At 44.5% G+C, this 23,516-nt stretch overlaps 1 protein-coding gene across 5 annotated transcripts in view; it reads left to right on the plus strand.

Moving 5' to 3' along the window:
- Positions 1–23,516, plus strand: part of CUNH10orf90 (chromosome unknown C10orf90 homolog) — a 205,444-nt gene that overhangs the window by 167,000 nt on the left and 14,928 nt on the right. For 3 of the 5 annotated variants that reach the window (XM_021228225.2, XM_013118289.3, XM_040752609.1), the window contains 3 exons: positions 9,683–9,976; positions 12,799–12,983; positions 14,472–14,649. In XM_021228225.2, the coding sequence (XP_021083884.1) occupies positions 9,683–9,976; positions 12,799–12,983; positions 14,472–14,649 (657 nt within the window). Of the gene's footprint in view, positions 1–9,682; positions 9,977–12,798; positions 12,984–14,471; positions 14,650–14,946; positions 15,101–23,516 lie in introns of all 5 variants that reach the window. The other 2 variants (XR_005879511.1, XM_021228226.2) reach the window with 2 other exon arrangements.

Below are 23,516 nucleotides of genomic sequence, written 5' to 3' on the forward strand. Positions count from 1 at the left end.
TTACCAATGAGTATTAAAATAATAACAACAACAACAATCACAACAAAACAAACCACTGTTTTAACCAGCAGAAATGGGACAAGAAAGTCCAAAGACATCCTTCATGTCCCAACTCCATTGCCCAAATATTCACATGTGTATTAATAATGGCCATTTAAATGAGGTTTTCATAAATCAACAAGCACCAGTGTGCCCTGAGGACCTACTGCCTAAAACCTCACCTTTAAGTGGGCCTGTGCTCATCCCACATTGAGACCTCAGATTCCCTTGGAGGGGAGGAGCCTCCCTATGTCAGGAGGAGCCATAAGGATGGCACTCAGTGTTGCAGCAACAGGGCAGAGCCAGGTGTAGAATAAAAACAAATGGTATCCTCAGAGAAGCTCTGGGCTAAATGATGTTCTGGGGTTTAAAGGCCCAAGGAAAACCAATGAGCCATCTTCCTTCCTCAAAGGACCTGATCTTGCCCTCATGTACAAGTGTAACAAGGCCAGGTATAGGAGCACAGCAGAAGTCCTATGGAGCACAGCAGCATGTTACAAGGAGGATGGGGGGATGGGGGGCAGCTCTCCGGACCTTGTGTGGCTCACTGCTGGTAGAGCAAGCTGATCTGAGACAGCAGGAGTGGTGTGTTAGGAACTGAGCATTTAAAACTGCCGGCAGCCGGCAACCTCATCTCTCACCGACCATTAGCCAGCATCTAGGAGGAAAGTTTTGGTGATCTTTTGGCTTGTATATTAAACATTAGCTGGTGGGTGGGGGATGCACTTTTCAATGATTTTTTCCATGATTATATGTATATGTATAATTTTCACAAAGAAATCCCCCCCTTTCTAGGGCATACAGGAAATGCTTCCACAAGGCACTAGCTGTTAAGAACAAGTTAAACACATTTCTAGTTTTCCCAGCCTAAGTGGTCTCCTGAGTGAAGTCCACAGACTGTTCCGTTTCCTGCAGAACCTTCTTTCGTGGAGGGAAATAAATAACACCCAGGCATTCTTCACAATATGGGAGGGATCAGGAAGCAGAGCTTTGGTGAGACACCACCTGTTCATGTCATTGGACACGATGATCCTTTGGGGAAGAGATGGAAATGTCAGGATGTTAAGTGTCCAAGTCGCAGGGAAGGAAGGGCCAAGGGATCCAGCCAGCCTTGCTGACTCAGCTTCCTCCGGGGCTTACCTTTTCCTAGTGACTATTTTCACATGTGCTTTTCCATGGAGGCTGTTGGGAACTTCTTCAATTCAGATAGTCAAAATTTGACTTCAGAAGGCAGGACATTCTTAGAAGAGGCTGTGTGCAGAGAGCATGCTTCCAGCTTGGCTGGGGAGACATGACTGAAGCACATGACAGAGCTAGAAGCTGGGAAAACCCTGGTCAGAAGCTCTCTGGCTGCTCTGGAAGCAATTCTATTTGCCCCCAAACAGGGCTAAGAAGCCCAGAGTCTTTTGCGTGGGAATCCTCCAACCTCAGAATCTGTTTCCTTTTCTGACGTGGGGTCCTCAGAAGTATTTTTACCCTAAATGGGTGGACATGGGGTCCTGCTGGTTGGAAGGAATAATGGGGGATGGAGTAGGAGTGGAGTAGAGGGTTGGCACGAGAACCAGGTGCTTCTGTCTCTTTCCCAGCCCCAGATCTCCAGGTTGTCACGAATAACAAGTTCTTAATGGGAAACTGTCGTAGGTGGGTGGGGTCTGTCATCAGATCCATCAAAACATTGTAAAAATCCTTTGTTTTATATCTCACAGGTCTAGGCCCCGTCTTGGTTATGTGTATTTAGCATTTCAAATCAAGCTTTTAGTCCTTTTTATCCTCATTTTCACTCGGCACAAAGCTGGGCACTTTCTGGCTAAGCACCATGATCTTGAGGTAAGACTGAAGGTTCTCTTTCTCCGAGCTCTCTTCATCACCCTCACTATTGTTAAGTCTGTGCCATACACATTCATTTGCCCATTTGCTTCTTGTTTCCACAAAAGTAGGAAATGGAGGATCTGTTCAAATTATTGCCAAAAACCAGCTTCTACAAAAGAGCCATGGTTGTGCTAATGCAGGAGGCAGCATTGTGTGACAGGAGCTTGTATTTGTCCATGACATGTTTCCTTTCAGAAGCAACATGCAGATATTGCTGTGAGTATTGTTCTAAACACGAGGAGACTGATGGTAGCAACACCCAGATTTTGTTGTGTGGGAACCATCAAGACCTTAAGCCTAAGCATGGTTTAACTCTACAGTATACCCAGCATGACAGTGAAATAAATGAAGGTAAGGCCACATACAATGCCCAGGAAATAGGTCCTACCCGTCCTAGACAGCCACTGTAGGCATTTCGTCAGAGAGGCTCAGAATGTCAGCTTTTATAACTTTAAAAAAATCATTTATTATATATACAGCATTCTGCCTTCAGGCCAGAATAGGGCACCAGATCTCATTACAGATGGTTGTGAGCCACCATGCGGTTGCTGGGAATTGAACTCAGGATCTCTAAAAGAGCAGTCAGTGCTCTTAACCTCTGAGCCACCTCTCTAGCCCTAAGAAAAAAATACTTCTAGAGGTAGAATCCAGGGTTTTGGATACTCTAAGCAAGAGTTCTACTTCTGAGTCACACTCTCAGGCCAGTATTTTAATTTTTCAATGCTTTTCTAAATTTCAGGTTTTTGACAGTCAGCATTTGTGACATTATCATCATCATCATTATTGTAGTTTAGGAAAAGCTAGTTTGATGAAAGAGATTTTAGTGAGAAACAAAAGTAACTCATCAGATGTGACCAGTGCTGAAATGTTTGTTTCCTACATGCTTCTGGAACAGAGTGTCATGCTTTGGGATGAGGGATAAGGACTGTGGAAAGACAAGACACTATAGAGATAGCAGCTGAGGGGACCACAGAGTCTGATCTAATAGCTGACAAACTCATGTGTCTTGATGGTGCTTGCAGTGTAGTAAAATGCTCCCATTGTCGAGAGTGGGTGCACATACAGATGTGTGAGTGTGAATTGCAACTTCCGCCTTCTGTGTACATTTTATTTGTTTAGACTTTTTTTATTAATTTCACAAACCTCTAGGAGAAGCAGCATCCTTTCTGATCACTCTCTGAGGGAAATATCCATTATTGATTCGCCTCCATTATGTGTACAAGTCTTACAGTTAAGTGTGACTTGCAGGCACTGTTCTCCACATGGCATGAAACTTAACCTTTAAATAACACCAATGAACAAATCAGGTTTTCCTCCCTCTTTTCACTGTAGAATACTTCTTATTCCTGGACTTTCCATTTGAGTCCAAATACCACAGTGAAATCTTCACAGCCTCTCTTCCGGCCCTGCCACCCATCCTGGATTCCACAGGGAGCAGGCTCTTTCTGCAGGCACCAGTGACCACAAATACTGTCCACAAGTCTGCCTTTTCTGGTCTTTGGTCCTTCCTCCCTTCATCTACTCCTTCAGAAAGAAATGCTGCTGATGTCTGTATGGGTAGAAGAAAGCTGCTCTCTGTCTAGAGCAGAGCTGGCATCTCCAGGAAGCCTAGTTCCTGCAGGGGAAGTGTTCTTCAATGTGCTTCACCTCTGCATACTGCCCAACCTTTGCAGCACCCATTTCATGTGTGTGGTGTGTGTATGCACATGTGTGTGCATGTTTACACATACAGCGCACTTGTTATGTGTATAGAGCAGAGCTGGCATCTCCAGGAAGCCTGGTTCCTGCAGAGGAAGTGTTCTTCAATGTGCTTCACCTCTGCATACTCCCCACCCTTTGCAGCACCCATTTCATGTGTGTGGTGTGTGTATACACATGTGTGTGCATGTTTACACCTACAGTACACTTGTTATGTGTATAGGGTCTAGTAGTTGACGCAGACACCTTCTTCAGCCCCTCTCCACATTGCTTTCTGAAGAGGGTCTCTAATCGAACCCAGATATTCTCAGTTCAGTCCACCTAGCTATCCAGCTTGCTGGAGGGATTCCTCCATCTTTGTCACCCAAACGTTAGAATTTCAGGCTGACTACAACACCCAGCCAGCATTCACAAGGGTTTTCGAGATCCTAACTCTTGTCCTCACAGTTGCATGGCAAATGCTTTATCCACTGAATCACCCCAGCTCTCTTCCAGTTTCTTTTTTGTTGATTCTCTCCCCAGCGGTAGCAACTCTGCTTCTGCTGCTTGGATCACCTTGGAGGTCTTGTAAGTAACATACCTTAGGACTCCCCTGCCTCTCAGGCATGGGGGAGCTGTTTATTCCATTTCCTCTCTGCCTCCTTGCCCCTTTCCTTCCCTCCTTCTTCACTGGGATGTCATGTAATCTCTGTAGAGACTGAGCAGAAATATGCTGAAGCAATTATTGTCTGATTTTAAACAGAGGTCTGCTCTGGGTGAGATGCAGCAATACCACAGCAAGACCCATTTCCACACAAGGAGACCCTTCAACCTGCAGCCAAAGGATGAAGCCTGGGCCACAACAAAGGAGAGGGACTCCCCATCAGCCCTGCCCATAGAAAAAGCTCATTCTGTGCTTTATTTCCCCCTTGTTTCTCAGTGGCCACAGGCTAGCTCTACTTTGCTTTACTTCAGTCCCCTTGCATTGCAACTGAAGACGTAAAGGAAAAGAATAAAGCAAACATATCTGCTGGGGAAGTTAGGCACTTAGTAAGCCACCATCCTTCCTGTGTTTTCCTTCCTCCTTGGAGGCATTCTCATGCCTTATGAAAACCCCTGCCTCTCTTTCTCCTCTATAGCAGCCTCCTCTCATATTCAGGTACCTAGAGAGGGGACTGCAAAGCCCCACTTAGCAAGCTTGAGTCTTCTCTGCAGGACCTGCATCTGCATTTCTAGTGGGTGTCTACCTGGCTGAGCACCTGGTTCTTGGTTAGATGCTGTGGTTATATGGCTACTGATCCAGACCACTCCAGTGAAAGCACACATAGAGGTGTAAAGACAGCAGGGAATTGAGAGTCCAGGGTAACTTAGAGTAAGTCAGGGGTCACTTAGAGTAACAGCAGATAGCATTAGTACCTTTAGGATGTCCTGAGACACATCCCCTGCAGTTGAGTTTAGAAACTGATGTTTGTGCTCATGGTTCAGAGACATCAGCACAAGCTTCTGCTTCTGTATCTCTAGCATGAAGGCAGTTGAACAAATGGTCTGGTTTTTGAGGAAGTTCATGACCATTGGATGAAAATATGGAGGAAACTCAAGGCTTAGACTTAAACAGGCCTGCTTCACTCACAGGAGTTTCTTTGGAAGATTAAGAATCTATACAGTCTGTTTTAAGGAAGTGGGAAGCTGTGCTTTGATCCCAAATATGATGTCTACCAGGATGAATATTCTAGAAAACTGAAACCTCTTCTCCAGTGTCTCACCCTCCTAACATAATCTGGTTCATGTATCATTGATCAAACATGAGTTCTTCATGCAATATCTGACCTGCACTATGGACTATTCTTGCAGCTGCCTCTTAAGGGCTCGTGTCCACTTTTCCTGGATTTCATGTTCTGCCTTTGACATCTGGCTGACAGAGTTCTAGTGTTGTGTGGGTCTTTGTAAGCAGTTTCTAAGCACTTTATTGCTGTCTGCTGTGACCCAAAACCCCTCAGTCACTACAGCTCCAAGATCTCCTGAATACTGGGAAAGAAATGGGAAAGTGACTTTTTCTATTAAGCCAATGTGCATAGTGGTATATTATGACCACTGGAGGTAAAATATCCATGGAAATGCCCACCTTGTTCTCCTGCTTACTAAGAACCTATGTAAGTTGTAGTACCCTATCCTGGCCCACATATGCCCCTTCTCAGCAGACCGGCGATGCTGTATTGCTGAGGTTCTTCCGGTCATATTTACACTAGGCTCCTCCTGTTGAAGGCCCTGGTTTACCTCAGGGTTCCCTACTCTACCTGCTAAACATGGGTAGGTCAGGAGCTAGAAGGATAGAGTAGCACACTCGGCCACACCCACAACCACTAGCTGGCATGCCTGACCACACAGCAGCCCTGCCGGGTCTCATTGGCGTTAGCCTTGCCTGTTTAGGACATGATTTGCTTCTAACTTGCCCACTCTGCTGAACTCTTTCTGGAAGCTTTTGACATGACAGTGATTTTGTGTGTGGTGTGCAGAATTTTGGTATTAAGAACATACAAGTACAGTGAGATTGATAAAGGTATTGATAAAGGTAGCAGCACAATGGCCCAACATCCTTCCCAATCAAAGATATAACATCAATAGAAGCAGTTTTTAAAAAATAATTATTATTGGTTTTTATTTAGGCTAGAAACAATCTTGTTTCACATGTCAATCCCAGCGCCCTCTCCCTCCCCTCCTCCCCTGCCCTCCCCTCCAGGTCACCCAGTCCCCCACCCAATCTCCACTCTGATCCCCAGGGAGGGTGAGGCCCTCCATGGTGGATCTCCAGTGACTGTTATTTCATCCAGGGCAGGGCCTAGGCCCTCCCCCAAGAGTTCCAGCTGAGAGAGCCTCCCATATTGTGGCATGGACACTCAAAGTCTATTTGTATGCCAGGGATAAATACTACCCAAGACCCCATAGATTACCTAGGCCTCCTCACTTATACTCACATTCAGGGGTTCTGAGTCAGTCCCATGTAGAAGCAGTTTTTTTTAACTGCTGGTCAAAAATCTTCTGTTGGTGTCTGTTTGCTTTCTGGTACTCAGCTCAATTCTAGGGCAGGCAAGTGTGCTGGAGAGTGAAGCCCTGTTGAATCAAGCAAGACCATGAAAGGAACCTGTTGGTGTTTCTGTTTGAAGGAAATGTGTAGTGTCAAAGCCTTTCCACACACAGACTCAGTAAAAAGACAAAAAAAAAATCACAAGATCGGGCATAAATGCTGCTTTTTCAGGTTTTTCATACAATAGCAGAGCCTGTAGTAGTAAAGTACCAATTTGAGAGCATCATGGTGTGGGTATGTTAGAATAGTTGGTCCCCAGGTGGGGATGCTATTTGGGAAGACTGTAGAAGCTTTAGGATATAAGGCCTCACTGGACAAGAATGTTAAAGGTTGCTTGGCTTTTGGCTGGAGTTATATTTACTCCTGGTCAGGGGAAGTATTAGGAAGTTGCTTCACAAGCTCTTATGGTCTAACATCAAACCAGCCCCAACATGATGCCTCCACACTTTGAGGGGATCTAGCCCCTCAAACTGCAAAACAAAACACCTCCTCGTTTCCAAAAGTTGTTTCCGTTAGGTATTTAGTTGCATCTATGAGAAAATGAGTTCAGGGTATGACTAAAGGACCTGAAGTCCATCCTCCCCAGGATATGGGACAAAAAGGCCATGCATACTGCTTGCCTGTGCAGGCCTATGTCGTGGGTTTATTCTTTCTTGCATAGCAGACGCTTGAGAAAACAGTGCGAATGCCTGACTTTCATTATTCCAGTGGTGCCCATTCTTTTTTCCCCTGCCCCAATACATAAATATTTAGGGAACTTTCTTACTGGCATAGCTTTCAAGGCCATGTTTCAGAGTTCACAAAAGAGACACTATCAGCAGGGTACCCACAGAATCCACAGGAGATATAGGATCAATAAATTACCCAACATAGAAGTTGTAGCCTATTCTCTGGAATTGTTGCAACCCCTTCAAGTCACAAATGAAGCATTTAACTGACACTGATTATGTTAGAACATCTAGACAGACAGAGGGACTAGGAAAAGACAGATACCAGATGGGTAGAAATATTGACTTATTACTCTCCATAAATCTATAAGTAAATACATTTATTCAAACGTGGATGGCCTTTGTGAGCAGGCAGACAGAGATTGTATCCCTGATAATTAGTTGGTTTTTGTACATTTTTCTGAGTGTTTCTAATGAAAGGAAGCCATGTAGGAAGGTTGACTGTTATAGGCCATTTTCTGCCTACAGTATTTTATAATTAAACATAATTGGTGATCTTTGGAGTAAAGGTTTATAAACATGTTTCCATACAATTTAGCAAAATACAGCTTTATTGTATGTGGGGATGTCTGCACTCCTAAAACAAGGTCTAGCAGCTGCCACACATTCAGCACTTTGGCCTGGGACCAGTAAAAATGTTTTCTGAAATTTGCTTAAGAAGCATACGGAACACAGATTGGCCCCCATTATGAACAGAAATCAAAAACTGTCAACTAGACTCCTCTGGGCTGGACCCCAAATTCATAAAGGTGATTTGGGGAACTCCTATGCCCTAATATTGCTGCTTTTCACACTGGGCTGCACGGCTAGCTTTACCTACAGTCAGCTGTTCTCAGATACATAGGGGAAAAGCAAGCTATAGAAAGTGGGACATTGTTGGCAGGTCACCTGTGACATCTTCAGAGAAGCAGTGTCATGGGTCCATTCTTTCTTGTGTAGGACACTCTTGAGAAAACAGAGTTGTGACTTTCCTAGCTTTTATTACTCTAGTGGTACTCACTATTTTTCCCTGCCTTAACACACAAACATTTGAGGGCCTGTTTCATTTACAGTGGGTGCTCCCACCTCCAATGGAGCTGCTTCCTTTAGGGACATCAGCATGGGGTGATGGCAACTCAAGCAGAGTCATGACTTTATCTAAAGCAGACATCTCTTTAAACCTTACAGGAAATTGTGAAGCTTTAGCATATATATACATATATATATATATATATATATATATATATCCCCCAGCCTATTAAACAGACATCATAGAGACAGTATCTCTTCCATTCCCACTTCTAGCCTGCATTGTCCCTTCCCTCATCATCATATCTCTCCAGAGATATCCTATGCTAAGAAGCATTTGCTATGAATGTGCCTTATTTTGCTTTGTTTGATGGACAATACAGTTGCAATGTGAGTACACATTTACTGAACAACACCTGTCTCTTTAAGCTGCTGCAAAGCACAGATGCATATAGCTTCCTTCACTGGTCCCTGATTGGTGGACACAGGTGCCTGGGGAACTGGAGGTCATGCTGTAGAAACAGCATATGTCACACATCTATAGATCCACCTTTTCCTCAGAGCTTGATGGAGGCATGAGGCTCTGCTTGCTGCCTCTGCACTTGCTATGACACGTCTTGACATTAGTATCTGTAATAATAGGAATAAGCCAATGCTTCGTGTGTATCAGATGCTCTATGCATTATTATTTTCTTGTTACCTGTTTTAATATTTGATATTTACATAAATAATGTTCTTGGGTATACTAAATATAATCGAATACATTCTATAGCATGTATTCTAGTTCTTTATTTGTTAGGTAAGACCAAATGATAGAGCAAACGAAGAGGGTCTAGTATTCACTGATTCTATTATCACCTACCTAGATTTTATAGATGAAGCTGTGAGTTTAAGTGGTAGAACTGGGATTTGAACTCAGGCACTATGGGTCAAGCCCAAGTTCAAGATGCTCCATTCCCTATTCTGCTGAGCATGATAGGAAAAATAATGGGACTTCCCAAGGACACCACTGGGCACCATCCCTTCACAACTAACTACATGGTAACAGTACATACAAATGATGGTAACAGTGGATACAAAGAGAGATCCTAACCTACAGTTCAGAGTAAAGGATGCTGACCAAATGTTAAGGTTGCTAGCATGCAGTATACCAACTACCCACTGTTCCCTGAAGCCCTGCTGTAGCCCACTAACCAGAAGAGCAATGGAACGATCATCAGGCACCTGAGAGGCAGCCTCATCAGATGTTTTGAGTCAACTCTTATTTTATTTTTATTAGAAACAAAAGTACTTTCTGGAAACAGCAAGGAGCAGCAAGGAGAAGCACAAGTGACTCTTCCTTCTTCCCCAGCGGGACAGAAGCCCATTAAACACTTCCCTCCTGTCAGGGACAGTCCACCAAGCCACGATGGTCAGTGTAGCATCTTTCCTGAGCCCCAAGAGAGACGGCACCTGCACCCATACTTCCTGACACACAGAGTCCTCTTGCCTGGCTTTCTTTGCCCTTTACAAGCTGCATGTGCCTCTCTGCAGGAAGATGATACTGTTCATATAGAAAAGGAGTCCCCGAAAGGTAAGGAGTGAGGGCGGTGGTCCCTGGGCTTTCTTGATGCACATAAAGAAAATGGCTCAGGGCCTTTCTTGGATGATTCACACAAGCTGGCCTTGTGGAGATATCTGGGGGCAGGGCAGAAGGAGCAGGACTAACAAGTAGACGTGGTGGGTAAGTCGCACCTTACAAGCAGATAGAAAATAATTTTATCCAGATCACAGGGGCCCCCAGATCTACAACACTCAGTGCCAATGACAGTGCCAGTTGCAGTTAAGAGACACAACTGACTCTGTGGCTGAGACTTGCAAGGTCTGGGGAGCTGGTACAGTTACCCTGAAGATAGCATACCCTCCCTGCTTCCCAGGCTCCCAGTCCTGACTGACAGGGATAATAGCTAAAGAGTACAGTCCCTGACTGATAGCCAGCACTTAAAGTGAGCAACTTGGACCCCACAGTGTATACAGGCAAGCGCTGCATCTCCATTTCCCACAGAGGAAATAACCAGGTTAGACACAGGCATCATGTCCCTGTACGTCAAGCTACTGACCACTCCTAAATCCTGTAGTGAACAGTTCTATGTGAAAAGACAGAAGATCATGACAGAGAATGGGCTCTGGACTTCCTATCACCCTGAAGATATTTTTAAAGAACTTGGAACAAGACAGAAGGGCACATAGGAGATCATATTGTTTGGGATGATAAAAGTTAAACTGATTATAGTAATTGGCAAAATTAACATTACTGGGAGTTGATTCTTATGTTTTGTAACTATCAACTGATTGCAGAAGCAATTATTAAACACCTGTTGTAAGCTGGGTGTTGGGGCCAATACTCTCCGCAGCGCAGAAGGCACAGCGTAACTGTTAGGTGTGGATGTGTGGAGCCTGAGGATGGAGGATGGCCCACACTCAGAGAGCTCTGTCCAAAGCGATTCTAAGCTGGAATTTGGGGCGTCACTGTCATTAGAGGTTTAAAATGAGACTGGAGAGAAAGACAGGCTGAGAGTAGATGGAAAGGCACGCAAAGCAAGAACTCCGGGAGGCCAGGGCTGGTTTGGAGATTGAGAGTAGCCCAGGAGACCAACACCAGAACCAGGGTTGGGTTCTCTCTGATTCTGAGGTCCCGGTGGTTTAAGTTGGAAGAGCATCTCCACCCACTGCAGGAATCTGGACTGCAGGCAGGGCTGAGAATTTGAAAGAAAAGAATCTCAGTGGGATTTGCATTCCAGGTGACTGTCCCATGAGCAGTATGTGAACCGATGGGAGAGGGACCAGGCTGGGACCAAGGCCCAGCTAGGGAGGAAGAGGAGGTCTCAGTAGTGGGAGAAGCCACAGGGGTAGAGGAATTCTGGATCTGGGAACAGATGCCACGAGCAGTGAGGAGCCAGCATGCGAGGACTAGCCCCCAAGTTATTGTTTCTACGTGAGGACGGAGGAGGAAAAAGATGCGAAGATCCTGGTTTCTCTGTGAGCTGGGGAAGAGGTGTTCACAAGGAGAATGGCAGCAGTGTGGTAGAGAAGGGGATTACTTTTGGAAAAGAGGGTGCTGGCTAATGGCTGAACCTGAGCTAACCTGAGCTACTGGCTAGGCCTAAGGAGAAAGTGGGACAGTAAGGGAATCCTCTAGAAGGAACAAGAGAATGTGCTTGAAGGCTGGAAGAATGGCCTGAGCTAAGTAGTGTGGTATTGGTAGAGAATCCTATGACACAGGGTGGCATAAGAGCCGAGGGAGATTGGGTCATCTGGGGACTGGAGAGGGGAGGGCAGCTAAGTAGAGAAAGGATCCAACAGCTATAAACAATGTAATCATAGCAGGGCTTGGATGGAATGTCTCCAGTGGCCAGGAAAGCCTTCTCATAACCACCTTGCCTCTCCCAAGAGAACCATCCCTTTCTAGGCACTATACCTGGTGCTGTAGATACATGTGAAGGAAGCATGTAGATGATACAGTGGGGTTAAGACATGATCCTAAAACCTTCCTTATGACTATGCTGCAGAATGGAGGCAGCAGGGATGAAGGGAAGGAAGGGCCCTGATAGTCAGGACTCAGCTTGGAGGTGGGGATTTTCCAGGAAGTAGAACCAAAGGCACTTAGTGGAAATCATGAGGCCATCTGGGGCATAAAGATGCTGGGTTAGGACAAAGGGGGAATTAGGTGAGGCTGGGACTGAGAAGGTACAGAGGGGAGTAAGGAGATCAGAGGGAAGGGGTGGGCTAAGGTGATGGAAGGACCTATCCTTGCATTTGAGACCAATCAGGAAGTAGCCCAGAGATGGCCTCACCTAGGATGCTAAGGGGTCACTCATAGTCTGACCCTTTTCACAAAGGAAACTAAAATGACCCCAGGAAAGGGCCCCACCACTTTGAGAGAAAAACCCTCTGATTACTTATGTGAAGCCAGTGGTCGACTCTGGAAAATTAAGGGGAGGGATACATAATTGAACACCATCCCTGGTCATTATATCGTTAGTGTGGCAAACACAAGACAGATTAATATGCTGTCTTGAAGCAAGCGAACTGTAATAATTACACGAGACACACTTAATATGAAATCCAGACTAGAAAAGTCTTTCATTTTGAGCAAAGGCACTCTGAGCACTGCAGTGTAAGGAGCGCCTCTGTGGCCTAACTAGCCAGTCGTGGACTCGGGCTGACGCCTGCTGCAATGACTAGGGCAGCTGTGGAGCTCTGTGGTGAGGCTCATCTCATGGGCCTAACGAGGCCCATTAACAACTCACTGGCATTTCTATTCTCTAAATTGCCTTGTGTGTCTTCCTGTGTCTGGGAGCTGGGCAGGGGAGCTGCTGGGTGCCCTCTAAATGGATTGTAAATCTGCCTTCCTAGATTACACATGCTGCGACTTGGTTGTAAAACTAAAGGAGTGGGAGAAGCGCAAGGACCTGATCGCCACACCTGTGCCCTCATCAGCAATGCCCTCTCCAGCAACCGCAGAGGGACCACAGAGCCCTGACCCATCGGAAGGTAGCTCTGAGCCTCCGCATCTGCTGGCAAGCTCTATGACCTTGCAGGTAAAGCCTTCAACTCCTCCCCATCCTGCTTGACTCTATCCCAGGGGAGGTTTCTCCTGGGGAGTGTGGCACACACCCCGACCTCACTTCTGCCTGAGACTGGAAGTCCCCTGTCTTTGTCACTGGCCCCTCCTTAACCTTTTCTAACCTCTCTTCTGCTGTTTGCCTCCTGGAGACAATGACATACCACTCTGCCCGTTAAGAATGAGAACTGTTGGTGCTGTCAACCACAACCATAGCAATGAAAGGATGTCCAGAGGTCACAAGGGTCAGTTCACATTTGAGTATCAAAAGATCCCTCTCAGATGAGAGCCTCTATATACCCCATAGACAGATGAGGGTACACAGTCCTTGAAAGATTCAAGGGAATTCCCAAGTCATGTAGCCATGGGTTGAAGGACTTGAACTTTTTTTTCTTTTAACTTCTTCTCTGATTATATTAGTAACATACATATATCAATTAAAGCTGTAATATTTAAGAGGGCGTTTACCTCAGGAGAAAATTGCCACTACTAGCATTCTGCAGTCAGATGCACTTTGGGGATAAGGCACTTGCTACGGGGTGCACCTCTCCCTGAATGTGAAGAAAGCTCCATTGGTTCACGGCTGTAGCCCTGGACCTTAAGGAGCTTGTAAAAAGCACCCATCGTGTCCCCCAAATCCAGAATCTCTAAGATGTGCTCAGATGTGTGAACAGTAAAGTAGCAGCCACACTTGGGCGAGCAGGGCCTTCTTAGAGGTGTTGTCTCCAGCCTTGATCCTTCCCTGAAGCTTCTGCACATTTAGTGACTGGTGAGTCACTTACTCAGTAGCTGATGGCCTGCATTGCCAGAGGGACTCCTTTATCAGTGCAGCTACCAGGAGCACATGTATGACACAGATGGAGCTCATGGTATGTCCCTCTCTGAGCCCCCAGTGGGCATGGAGGGGAACAGGACTAAGGAGCACATCTAGCCTGGCAGCATACCCAGCAAACTTGTACTGAGTACTGATTTCTACCCAGTAAACCACAGACAGGACTTCTGAAAGGCACTGTTTTCCATGCCAGGACAATACCTGTGCTTCCTAAGACTCCAACCCCAGCAGAAAGGAGTATGCAGAATTCTAGCCCCACCCCTGTTGCGCAGAACCCTCAGATTTGGGCTCCCTGGTAGTGAGTGTCTTGGCAGCATGAATCCACAAATGGACAGATGCTGGCCATTGGTACTCAGTGGTTTCAACACTAGTTATTGCTTGGTCCTGCTGCAGGGGGTTCTGTGCTGCTGCCTGGAACTAACCACCTCCATCAGATTTTCATCAGTGTGCCCATTCTATCTTTACACATAGTCACAGGAGGAAATGATGACATGGATTTACACTGTGACTTTTGCTTGCTGAGTGTGGTGCTCTTGATGGGTTCCCATTGAGTAAATAAGATGAGTGTGTGGATGTGGTTTTTCCTGGTCTCCTTTCTCTTAAAAAGTAAAATCTGTTCTCTGTCCCAATTAGGAAGCACTGGAAGTCCGTAGACCGCAGTTCATTTCTCGCTCACAAGAACGTCTGCAAAAGCTTAAGCACATGGTACAGCAAAGGAAAGCCCAGCAAAAGGAAAATCTGGGGCAGAAGCAGAGCCTACTTCCTGTCCGCGCCCACAAGAAGCAGTTCACCATTCCCCACCCTCTTAGTGGTAAGCTACAGGTGGTTCAGGAGGCCTTTAGCCTTCACCAAAGGCTCAAATGATGATCTCAGTGATCTCAGATGATGCCCCCGGCATACGCAGACCTCAGTATCCTGAAGCCTTCTCTGGGAGCCAGCTCATTTTGAGAGGTTACATATGGGCATGCAACTCAGCAAAAATAACTCGGGACACAAATTCACCATTCTAGCTGGGAAAGGAGCCACATCACTGTAGGAGCCAGGATAGTAAGTTCAAATTCTTGGCTCCTAATGGATACTTGCAAGCGATCTCCTTTGCCCTTTATAGATTGCAAAACAGACCTCGGGGCGAGAAGTTGACTCCAGCTTGTCTGCATCAACATTTGTCATCTTGAGACCTCTTCCTGCTATGAGCTCAGAGGAAGGATGGCCAGCTTGCCCAGAACTGCGAGGCCAGGGTCAAGTCAACCCTGGGAGGCAGGGTACACTCATAGGAGAAGGAGTTAGCAGGAACCTTTTCTGGGCCCAGCACTGGGAGGGGGGGGCGGCTGAGAACATCACTGTGAGCAAGACTGATCTCAGTCTTCTTTGTGGACCTCATAAGCAGGCCCTTGAGCTAGCAAGAATAACAAGAGATGAAGGCAAGACTGGAACATCATATCACTTATGTAGGGCCTGCCAACCCAAATCTTAAAATCAGGAGGCTTGGAGAAGCCTCTGGTTTATTGCTGTGAACACAAGAATGAGGTTTCTCTTCCTAGGAAAATGTTTTGGCTCCCAGGAGGTGAAATCAGGAGTATGATTTTGAGTTAAAGTCCTCTGGGGGAAAATAACCATATTCAATAAAGCGCAGCTTAGCAAGCTTACCAAGATCTCAGGAGGAGGTGGCTGAAGGAGACAGAGAAGAGGAGAGCCTTTGTAATAAGTTCCTATCAGACCCTGTTCTGTGGGTTGACTGGCTCCTTCCTGCCAGCCAGAGCACTTCAGGAAAGCTGTCTAGAGACCCCATTATGGGCACACTTGAACACATTGTTGTTATGCAAGGGATCTGACAAATTACCTGCTGCTTCCATCCCATGACACATTCCAGGCTGATAAGAAACAAAGACAACCATCGAGATGTACAAAGGGCTGCCCAATGCACATGGTGTGCCTATCTAGTGTTTCAAGCTGGGTACAGACACAGGCTTGGTGTAGGTGTGTTCTCTAGAGAACTGTCAGGTCTCTAGCTGTCTCAAGGTGCTGTGAAGACCAAATGGCAGCCACAGTGGGAATATCTCCTCGGCACCTTCACTCATGCAAGGTACTAAAGATTTTGCTTGGTCCAAGTGTTAGGCTACCAACCCCGATGTCAATAGGTAAGCACAGTGAGCACACACATACAGGGTGGCATTGGACAATCTCCATTTTTCAGCCTTTAGCTTGTGCAGGAAGCAGCAGAGACCTGTGGACTGTAGGGAGCTTAATCAGTATGGTGATAGATTCGTTTGCTTTGCATCACTATAACAAACATGTGAGACCAATCAACTTACAAGGAGAAAGGGGTTGATTTGGGCTCAGTGTTTGAAGTTTCAGTATGATCAGTTAGCACCACTGTAGGTGGGATTTGCTTTTTGGCTTATGGCAAGGCAGCACATCATGGTGAGATGTGCAAAGTGGAGCAAAGATGCTCATCTCACAGCCAGGCAGCAAAAGAAAGAAGGGGCCAGGATCCTACAGTCTCCTTCAAGGGCATACCTCCAGTGACCTGAAAATGCCCACTTTACCCCGTCTCTAAAGTCTTCAAGATCACACACAGTCTTCTTCAAGGGCATACCTCCAGTGACCTGAAAATGCCCACTTTACCCCATCTCTTAAAGTCTCCAAGCTCACACACAGGAGGAAGGTACTACAGATTCAGGCTATAGCAGGTACCATGCTGGGCTCCTCCCCTTCTGTCTATGCAATGCCAATGGCCACAGTATCAGAGGGATCATGGCCTTGATATACCCGCATTACTTTCTTGCCATGCTGTAAGAAATTGTCACACACATCCTGGCTTAAAATCATGAACATACATTCTTTCAGAATTCTGGAGACCAGAGGTCAAACTCAAGGCCCCTACAGGACCAGTCCTGTCTGGAGGCTTGGAGCAAAGCATGTCACATCCTCTCTCCCTCCTTTGGTGCCTTCTGGCCATCCCTGGTGCTCCTTGACTCATGAATGCCCCCCTGCAGTCTCTGCCTTTGTCTTCACATGACCTTCTTCCTATGTCTGTGTGCTTTTGAATCCAATTTCCTCTTCTCATACTGAGCTGAGGTTCGTCTATCCAATGTGACCACATATTAACTTGATTATATCTGCAAGGACCAGATCTCCAATGACAAGGTCAAAAGAAGGTCACAGTCACAGTTTTAGGAATTTGGACTTGACTGTATGTTTTTGTGGATGGGGGGGTTACAATTCTGCTAGCAACATCAACCAACTTTGATGTTTTTCCCAAAACAAATATCCTTATAAGTTCATGTGCCTCTAGATGAGCATTTTAAAACTGTATATAATAAAAGGGACCCAGTCTGGATGCATAGTATTAAATGACCAAGTCACCTTTTTATTTCCCAAATTCCAAGACAGTCCTGGCCACTAGAATGCTCTTGGGGAGACTTGACCAGAATGGATTTTATGGCCATTCCAACTGTCCCTGTGGTACGGACATGTTTAGGAGAGTTTTATTTCTGTGTTTGTTTGTGTTATGTCAGTTAGATCAGACAAGTCCTGAAACCAGAGCCTTGTGCAAGCTCAGGCTGGTGAGAGGGAATGTTTAAGGCCCCATTAAACAAGTCTACAGTACGCATCTTGTCTTCAGCCTGTCTGCTGGCAAGATGATAAAAGCAAAATGCAGATGTTTCCTTACATGCTAAATTAGTTCATAAATCATGTGTGCGAATGAGCCCTGGCTGCAGCACTGAGACATCTGATGGAAGGAAGGGGCTCAGGCTTGCTTTTCCTTGCTGGGGTAGCTGCCTCTGATCAGAAGCAATCTTGGCTCAGGGACAGACCTGAGTGCTTCAGGTGGGAGTTCCGGCACCTAACAAGACTGAGAGGCAAGTGCCGGGATTTACAGGAGCGATGACAAAAGGGACCAGGGGCCAGCTGTTTTGTGTTGCCTGATAAGTTCTAAGCGGCCTCGGAGGCTCAGGGACAGATTGCAGCATGTGCGTGCGTGCACATGTGCATGCATATGTGGGCGTGAGTGCTAATTAGGGCTAAGGGTCTCTGTTTGAAGAGAAGGGAAAGTTTTATGAGCAGTTGGGGGTGATGGAGGGCTCATGAAGTAGTTCTTATAAATCGCTGACTGCAGTCCCCAGCTCCTGATGGAGAACTTCCCATCTCACAGAGGTGAATGGAAGTGAAGCAGGTGGGTTATGGTGCAGGCTGGATGGGAGGAAAGCACAAGAGTGAGAAATGGCTGAAGATCTCTGTGTAACTGGAGACGGGTGGGGGCCGGTGGCTAAGAATCAGCTCCAGGAAAAGTGACTATACAGGACCACTCTGTCAAGTCACCTGGAACTATAAGCAAGGCCTCGCCATCAACTCTGCAGAACCATAGGCAGAAGGAGCCTTGTACAAAAGCTAACCATAACCTGAGAGTTGAGTGTTTCCGAATTAGCTGTCGCTTCTTCCTTTCAAACAGAGCAGAATAGTCTGATTGTATATGGGAACAGAACCCAAAGCAGAATAGTCTGATTGTATATGGGAAGCACATGCACCTAGCAGGGTTTACACCAGAGAAGGTGGGTGGCGGCCCTTGCCATTCTCTGTTGACGCATTCAGAACTTCATCCTGTTCTCACTGTAGCTCCCCACACTTGGCTTTGACCATCTTCCACCGGCTGTCAGATGCTCCCTGGGTCTTGTCCCCATCATGTCCAGATCCCACCCACCCTATCTCTGCTATCTTCACCTAGCTAATCTCATTTTCTCTCTTTTCTGAAAAATGACAAAACACTTGATGGAAGCATGTCTGTCCCTTCTGTCTATAGCATGGCACCCTGCCTGAGTTCTTATCCAGCCTCTTTAAACTCCTACCCCTAAAACCTCTGCTTGACACACAACCTGGTGTGTGGAGGCTTTTGCTTCTTAACTGTGCTGTTTTTAAAAGAAGAGCCATTGTTACCTCAATGCTACAGACTCAACCTGGCAGGGCCCCCCAAAAACGAGCCTGCATGGCCTTGGCTACTACTTCAATTCCTTTCCCATCCTGTTGTGATGGCTCTTCCTAATTTGGTTATTATCTGACCTTTAGGAATACAGGGAATCCACCAGCAGCATCTGCTTCCATAAAACCCTCTTTCCTCTATGCCCCCATTGCTGTTTGGGTCTTGTACACTTAAAAATCTCCTACCTCCATGCCTTCTTCACTTTGGATTATCCTCTGTGGGTGTCCTGGGGGGAACGTCCCCCCTCACCACCAGAAAGAAGCATGGGTGGCCACATGGCATACCAGACTCCCCGCTGTATATCATGAATCAGACAGACTTAATCTGAATTTCATTATCCACACTCCCCAAGGTGAGCCAAGCCTTTCAAATCAGGGGCCAGCCGAGGGACAGAATTCTCTAGAAGGCATTTGCAAATTTCCTTTCCCAGAGGATTGCTGGCAGCTCTTGGCTGTTTGGCATTCTCAGAGATGTGACTCAGTAGATAAGCCAGAGCAGCAGTTGTGATCACCAGGGCTCCTTCAGCCAGCCTAGCAGGGCCAAGGCATCCTAGCTTCTGACCCCATCTGATCCCGTGGGTGCTTTCCCATAGAACATTGGAAGAAATATTTGTGGTCAGCTCTCTCAATATTAACCTCAGCAGAATTTTAAAATGTGCTTATCAGAGAAAAGTAAATTTTCCTTTATCAGCTCACAGAAAATAACAAAACAAAACAAAAAAAAAAAAAAACAGGAAGTGTGAGCTACTTGAAGGCTCCTGGTTTAGAACCCTTCCAAGGCAGCCTCCAGAGGCATTGTGAGGGTGCCTTAGTGCATTGCTTTGGGTCTTTAAGGAGTTTGTGGTTTGTTTTTTGGTTTTTTTTTTTTTTTTGCTTTATTTCATTGTTTTGTTTGTTTGTGGTTTTTGAGACAGGGTTTCTGTGTATAGCTTTGGAGGCTGTCCTGGTACTGACTTCATAGACCAGGCAGGTTTCGAACTCAGAGAGATCTGCCTGCCTCTGCCTCCCTAGTGCTGGGATTAAAGGCGTGCACCACCAACGCCCGGTTAAGAAGTTTGTGCTTTTTGAGAAGGGTAGGAAGATAAGACCAATTTCATCTATTGATTGGCATTAGATATGCAGGATGAGGTTGTTTCCAAACACATTAATAAAAAGTAGGATATTTGGTTTGCACATAGTGGGGAAGATGGCTCTGTAAGTGGTTTGCCCAATGGCCTGGGTTTTGTTTTCCAAATGATTTCCTTTGTGCTCCACAAGACAGTTAAGTAATAAACTGTGTGGAAACTCTAAGGAAATAGTTTACGAAGTTTCTCAATATTCCATAAATCTCCATTTATTATGATTCTAAAAAAAAACAAAACTGGGGAACCGTAGAATTTGAGCACACACTTTGATAAAGTTACTCTTTGACTTGCAGTGCATGCAGTGGCTTGACAGCAAGGTGTGTGACTGCGTTTAAACTTGTCACTTAAGAACACATGTATTTTGTTTTAGCTTTATTCCAGCTTTGTTGACAAAAATGATCCAAACTTGTGTTGTGCACTGCCCCTTCATAAAAGAGTGTACTGTGAAATAATACGATGGCTATAATGGACACAGCCAGCAACAACTAATTTTTTTTTTTTTTTTTGTGGTGAGAACCATCCAGTTGTCAACGATCTTGAGGTCAAATACTTTCTGATAATCTTTGGTCATCTCGGTGTAAAGCAGGCTTTCAGAACATGTTTCCTTTTATTTTATTTATTTATTAATTATTATTCTTATTTTGGCTTTTCAAGGCAGGGTTTCTCTGTGTAGCCCTGGCTTTCCTAGAACTTACTCTGTAGACCAGGCTGACCTGGAACTCACAGAGATCTTGCTTCTGCATCCCAATTGCTGGGATTAAAGAAATGCACCACCACTGTCTGGCCATTTTTCCTTTTAAACAGCCCAAACTTTATCCCTTTGATCAGCCTCTCACAGACCACCTTCCCCAGCCCCTGCAACCTCCATTCTAGTCTGCACTAATGTGAGTGTCAGAAATCCTACAGTGTTTATATTTCTCCAGCCTATTTATTTACCATAAGAGTCATCCATTTTATGATGACTATTTCTCTTTTAAAAAAACAAAAATCTGAGACATTGTCTCCCCAAAAAATAAAAAATAAAAATAAAACTCAAGTCATATCCCCTCCTACCCCATTCTCATTTTCACTGGAGTCCTCTGCCCATTATATGTTGTTGTTAAAACAGCATTATACATATAAAACAATATTTACATATATACATATATACTGTTGTTACTAACAAATGTAGCAATGGACACAGATGTCTTTTCAACATCCTGGTTTTGTTTCCTTTGAAATGCAAGGAAATAGACACCCTGCAGTTTGAGTACCACATCTTTATACAGTTCTTTTTAATTTCTAAGGAGTCAGTTCCTGCCAATAGTGACTAAGGGTCCGTCTTCTTCACCCCTCTACCTGTAGTTTTTGTTGTTTGTTTGTTTGTTGTTTTCCATCACAATTATCCTAACAGAGATTCAGTGGTATCTTCTTATGGGCTCAGTTTGTACTTCCATGTAGTTGTATATTATGAGCATTTTTTTTCATACACCTAACGACTGCTTGAGAAATGGCTAGTGGGGTCTTTCATACATTTTCATAGTCAAATTCTTCTCTTGATGTTATTGGAATATTTTCCTCATATATTTTAGAAATTAACTTTTTATCAAATGTATGGTTAACAAACATCTTTTCCTGTCCTGTCTTACAGGTTATCTCTTCCTGTAGTTGATTTTTCTCTTGGATGCACAGAATGTTCTAATTAGAATTCTGGACCTAAACTTCTGTTTCTTGTGCTTTGAGAGTCATAATTTAAAACTGCAGTGTCTGTGACAGTGCTGTGCCTCCTTTTCCACAACGTTAAAGTGGTTTAATTCTTCAAGGTTCTATCTTTAAGTCTTTAGTTCATTTTGAATTGATGGTGGGAGATAAGGGTCCAGTTTTAATCTTCTGCATATCCCAGCACCATTGATTGAGCAGATTGTTCTTTGCCCATGGTGCATTTTCAATGATTTTTGTCAAAGAGCAGTTGAACATAATATGTGGCATCATTTCTGGGTTCTCTACTCTATTCTGCAATCTGTATGTCTTTTCTATGCCAGAATTATTCTTTTTTAATTACTATTGCTTTATGGTAGATATTAAAGTCAGGTAGCATGGTGCCTCTAGTGTGTTCCTTTGCTTGAGATGCCTTTGTCTAGTCAAGTCAACATGCTATAATGGACTTTTTGTGAATTTTAGCATTTTTCCTCTTCTTGTGAAAAAATGTCATTTTAGGAATTGTATATGCATTGCATTGGATGTGTAGATCATTTTGAGTAGTTTGGGTATTTTAACAATATTCTTCAAATTCTTGACAGAGGGTATATTTCACCTTGTTAATGTCCTTTCCAATTCTTTCTTCAGCATTTTATACTGTAAACCTTTCCTAGTCTACTTGAATGTATTCCTATTTTCATTTTTGGTGAAGCTATTAGTATGGGAAGCTCCTTGATTGCTTTTCCATCTACTTCATTGATAGCATATGGAAACAATAATGATTATGTATGTGCTGAATCCAGTTCTTACTCCAGAAGTTTTAGCTGCTATCTGTAGGAATTCTTCCATGATAAGATCATGTCTTCTTCATACAAAGATCATCTCACTTCTGGATGTCCATTGTCTAATTCTACAGACAAATAGAAGTGGTGGGTTTTCATTGTCCTGTTACTAGTCTTAGTGGGAAAACTACCAAGTTTTCAGTGTTGGGTGTGGTGTTAACTTCATTTGTCATCTCTGCCCTTCATTGTGCTGAAGTATATTCTCTCTTTACTTAATATCTTAATATTTTGAGTTTTTATTATTGCAGAATGTTGAGATTTATCAAATAATGGTCTTTCTCTTTGGTTTTATTAATAGTTTACAACACACACACCAGGGAAAAATCATACTTTCAGGTGAGTGATAACTGAGTTCAGCTTACTCATCATTTATCAAAGGTTTTTGCAACTAAGTCTACCATAGCATGTTGACCTATACTAAATTTGTCTAGATTGGGTACCAAGGTAACACAGCAACTTAAAATTAATTTGAAAGTATTTTCTCTTCAGCTGTCTACAAGTGCCCAGGAAGGCCTCTATTGGATCTCACTAAGCTCTTTGATAGAAGTCAACAATGAAGCCTTCAGGCTTCTCCTTGGTGGGTTTTTTTTCTCTTTTTAAGTTTCTTCTTTAATGTCTTCACTTGCTAGTAGCCTATCATGACTCTCCTTTTCCTCTAGATGCATTCATGGTAGATTTTATCTTCTCAGGGATTGATGCCCTCCTTCAAGATTATCCAATATGTAAATATAATTGTACACAGCTGTCTCTCATGGCTCTTTGTATTTCTGTGGTATCAGTTATGTCTCCCCTAATTTCTGATTTCATCCCATTGTTTTCTTTCTTACCCTAAAGTTTTGTCAATTTTCTTTATCTTTCCAAACCCAGCTTATATTTTAAAAATTAATATTCTGTGTGTGTCTCTTTTTGTGTGTACCCTAGCCTTTGCATGCATGTAGGGATAAGATGACATCCTTCAGGAATCCATTCTCTTTCCTACCTTTACGTGGGTTCGAACAATGGAAATCAGGTCATCAGGCTTTCTGGAAAGCACCCTTACCTGCTGAGCGATATCATCG

This window comes from Mesocricetus auratus, unplaced genomic scaffold, assembly GCF_017639785.1.
Source record: "Mesocricetus auratus isolate SY011 unplaced genomic scaffold, BCM_Maur_2.0 Super-Scaffold_4256, whole genome shotgun sequence".
Taxonomy (NCBI): domain Eukaryota; kingdom Metazoa; phylum Chordata; class Mammalia; order Rodentia; family Cricetidae; genus Mesocricetus; species Mesocricetus auratus.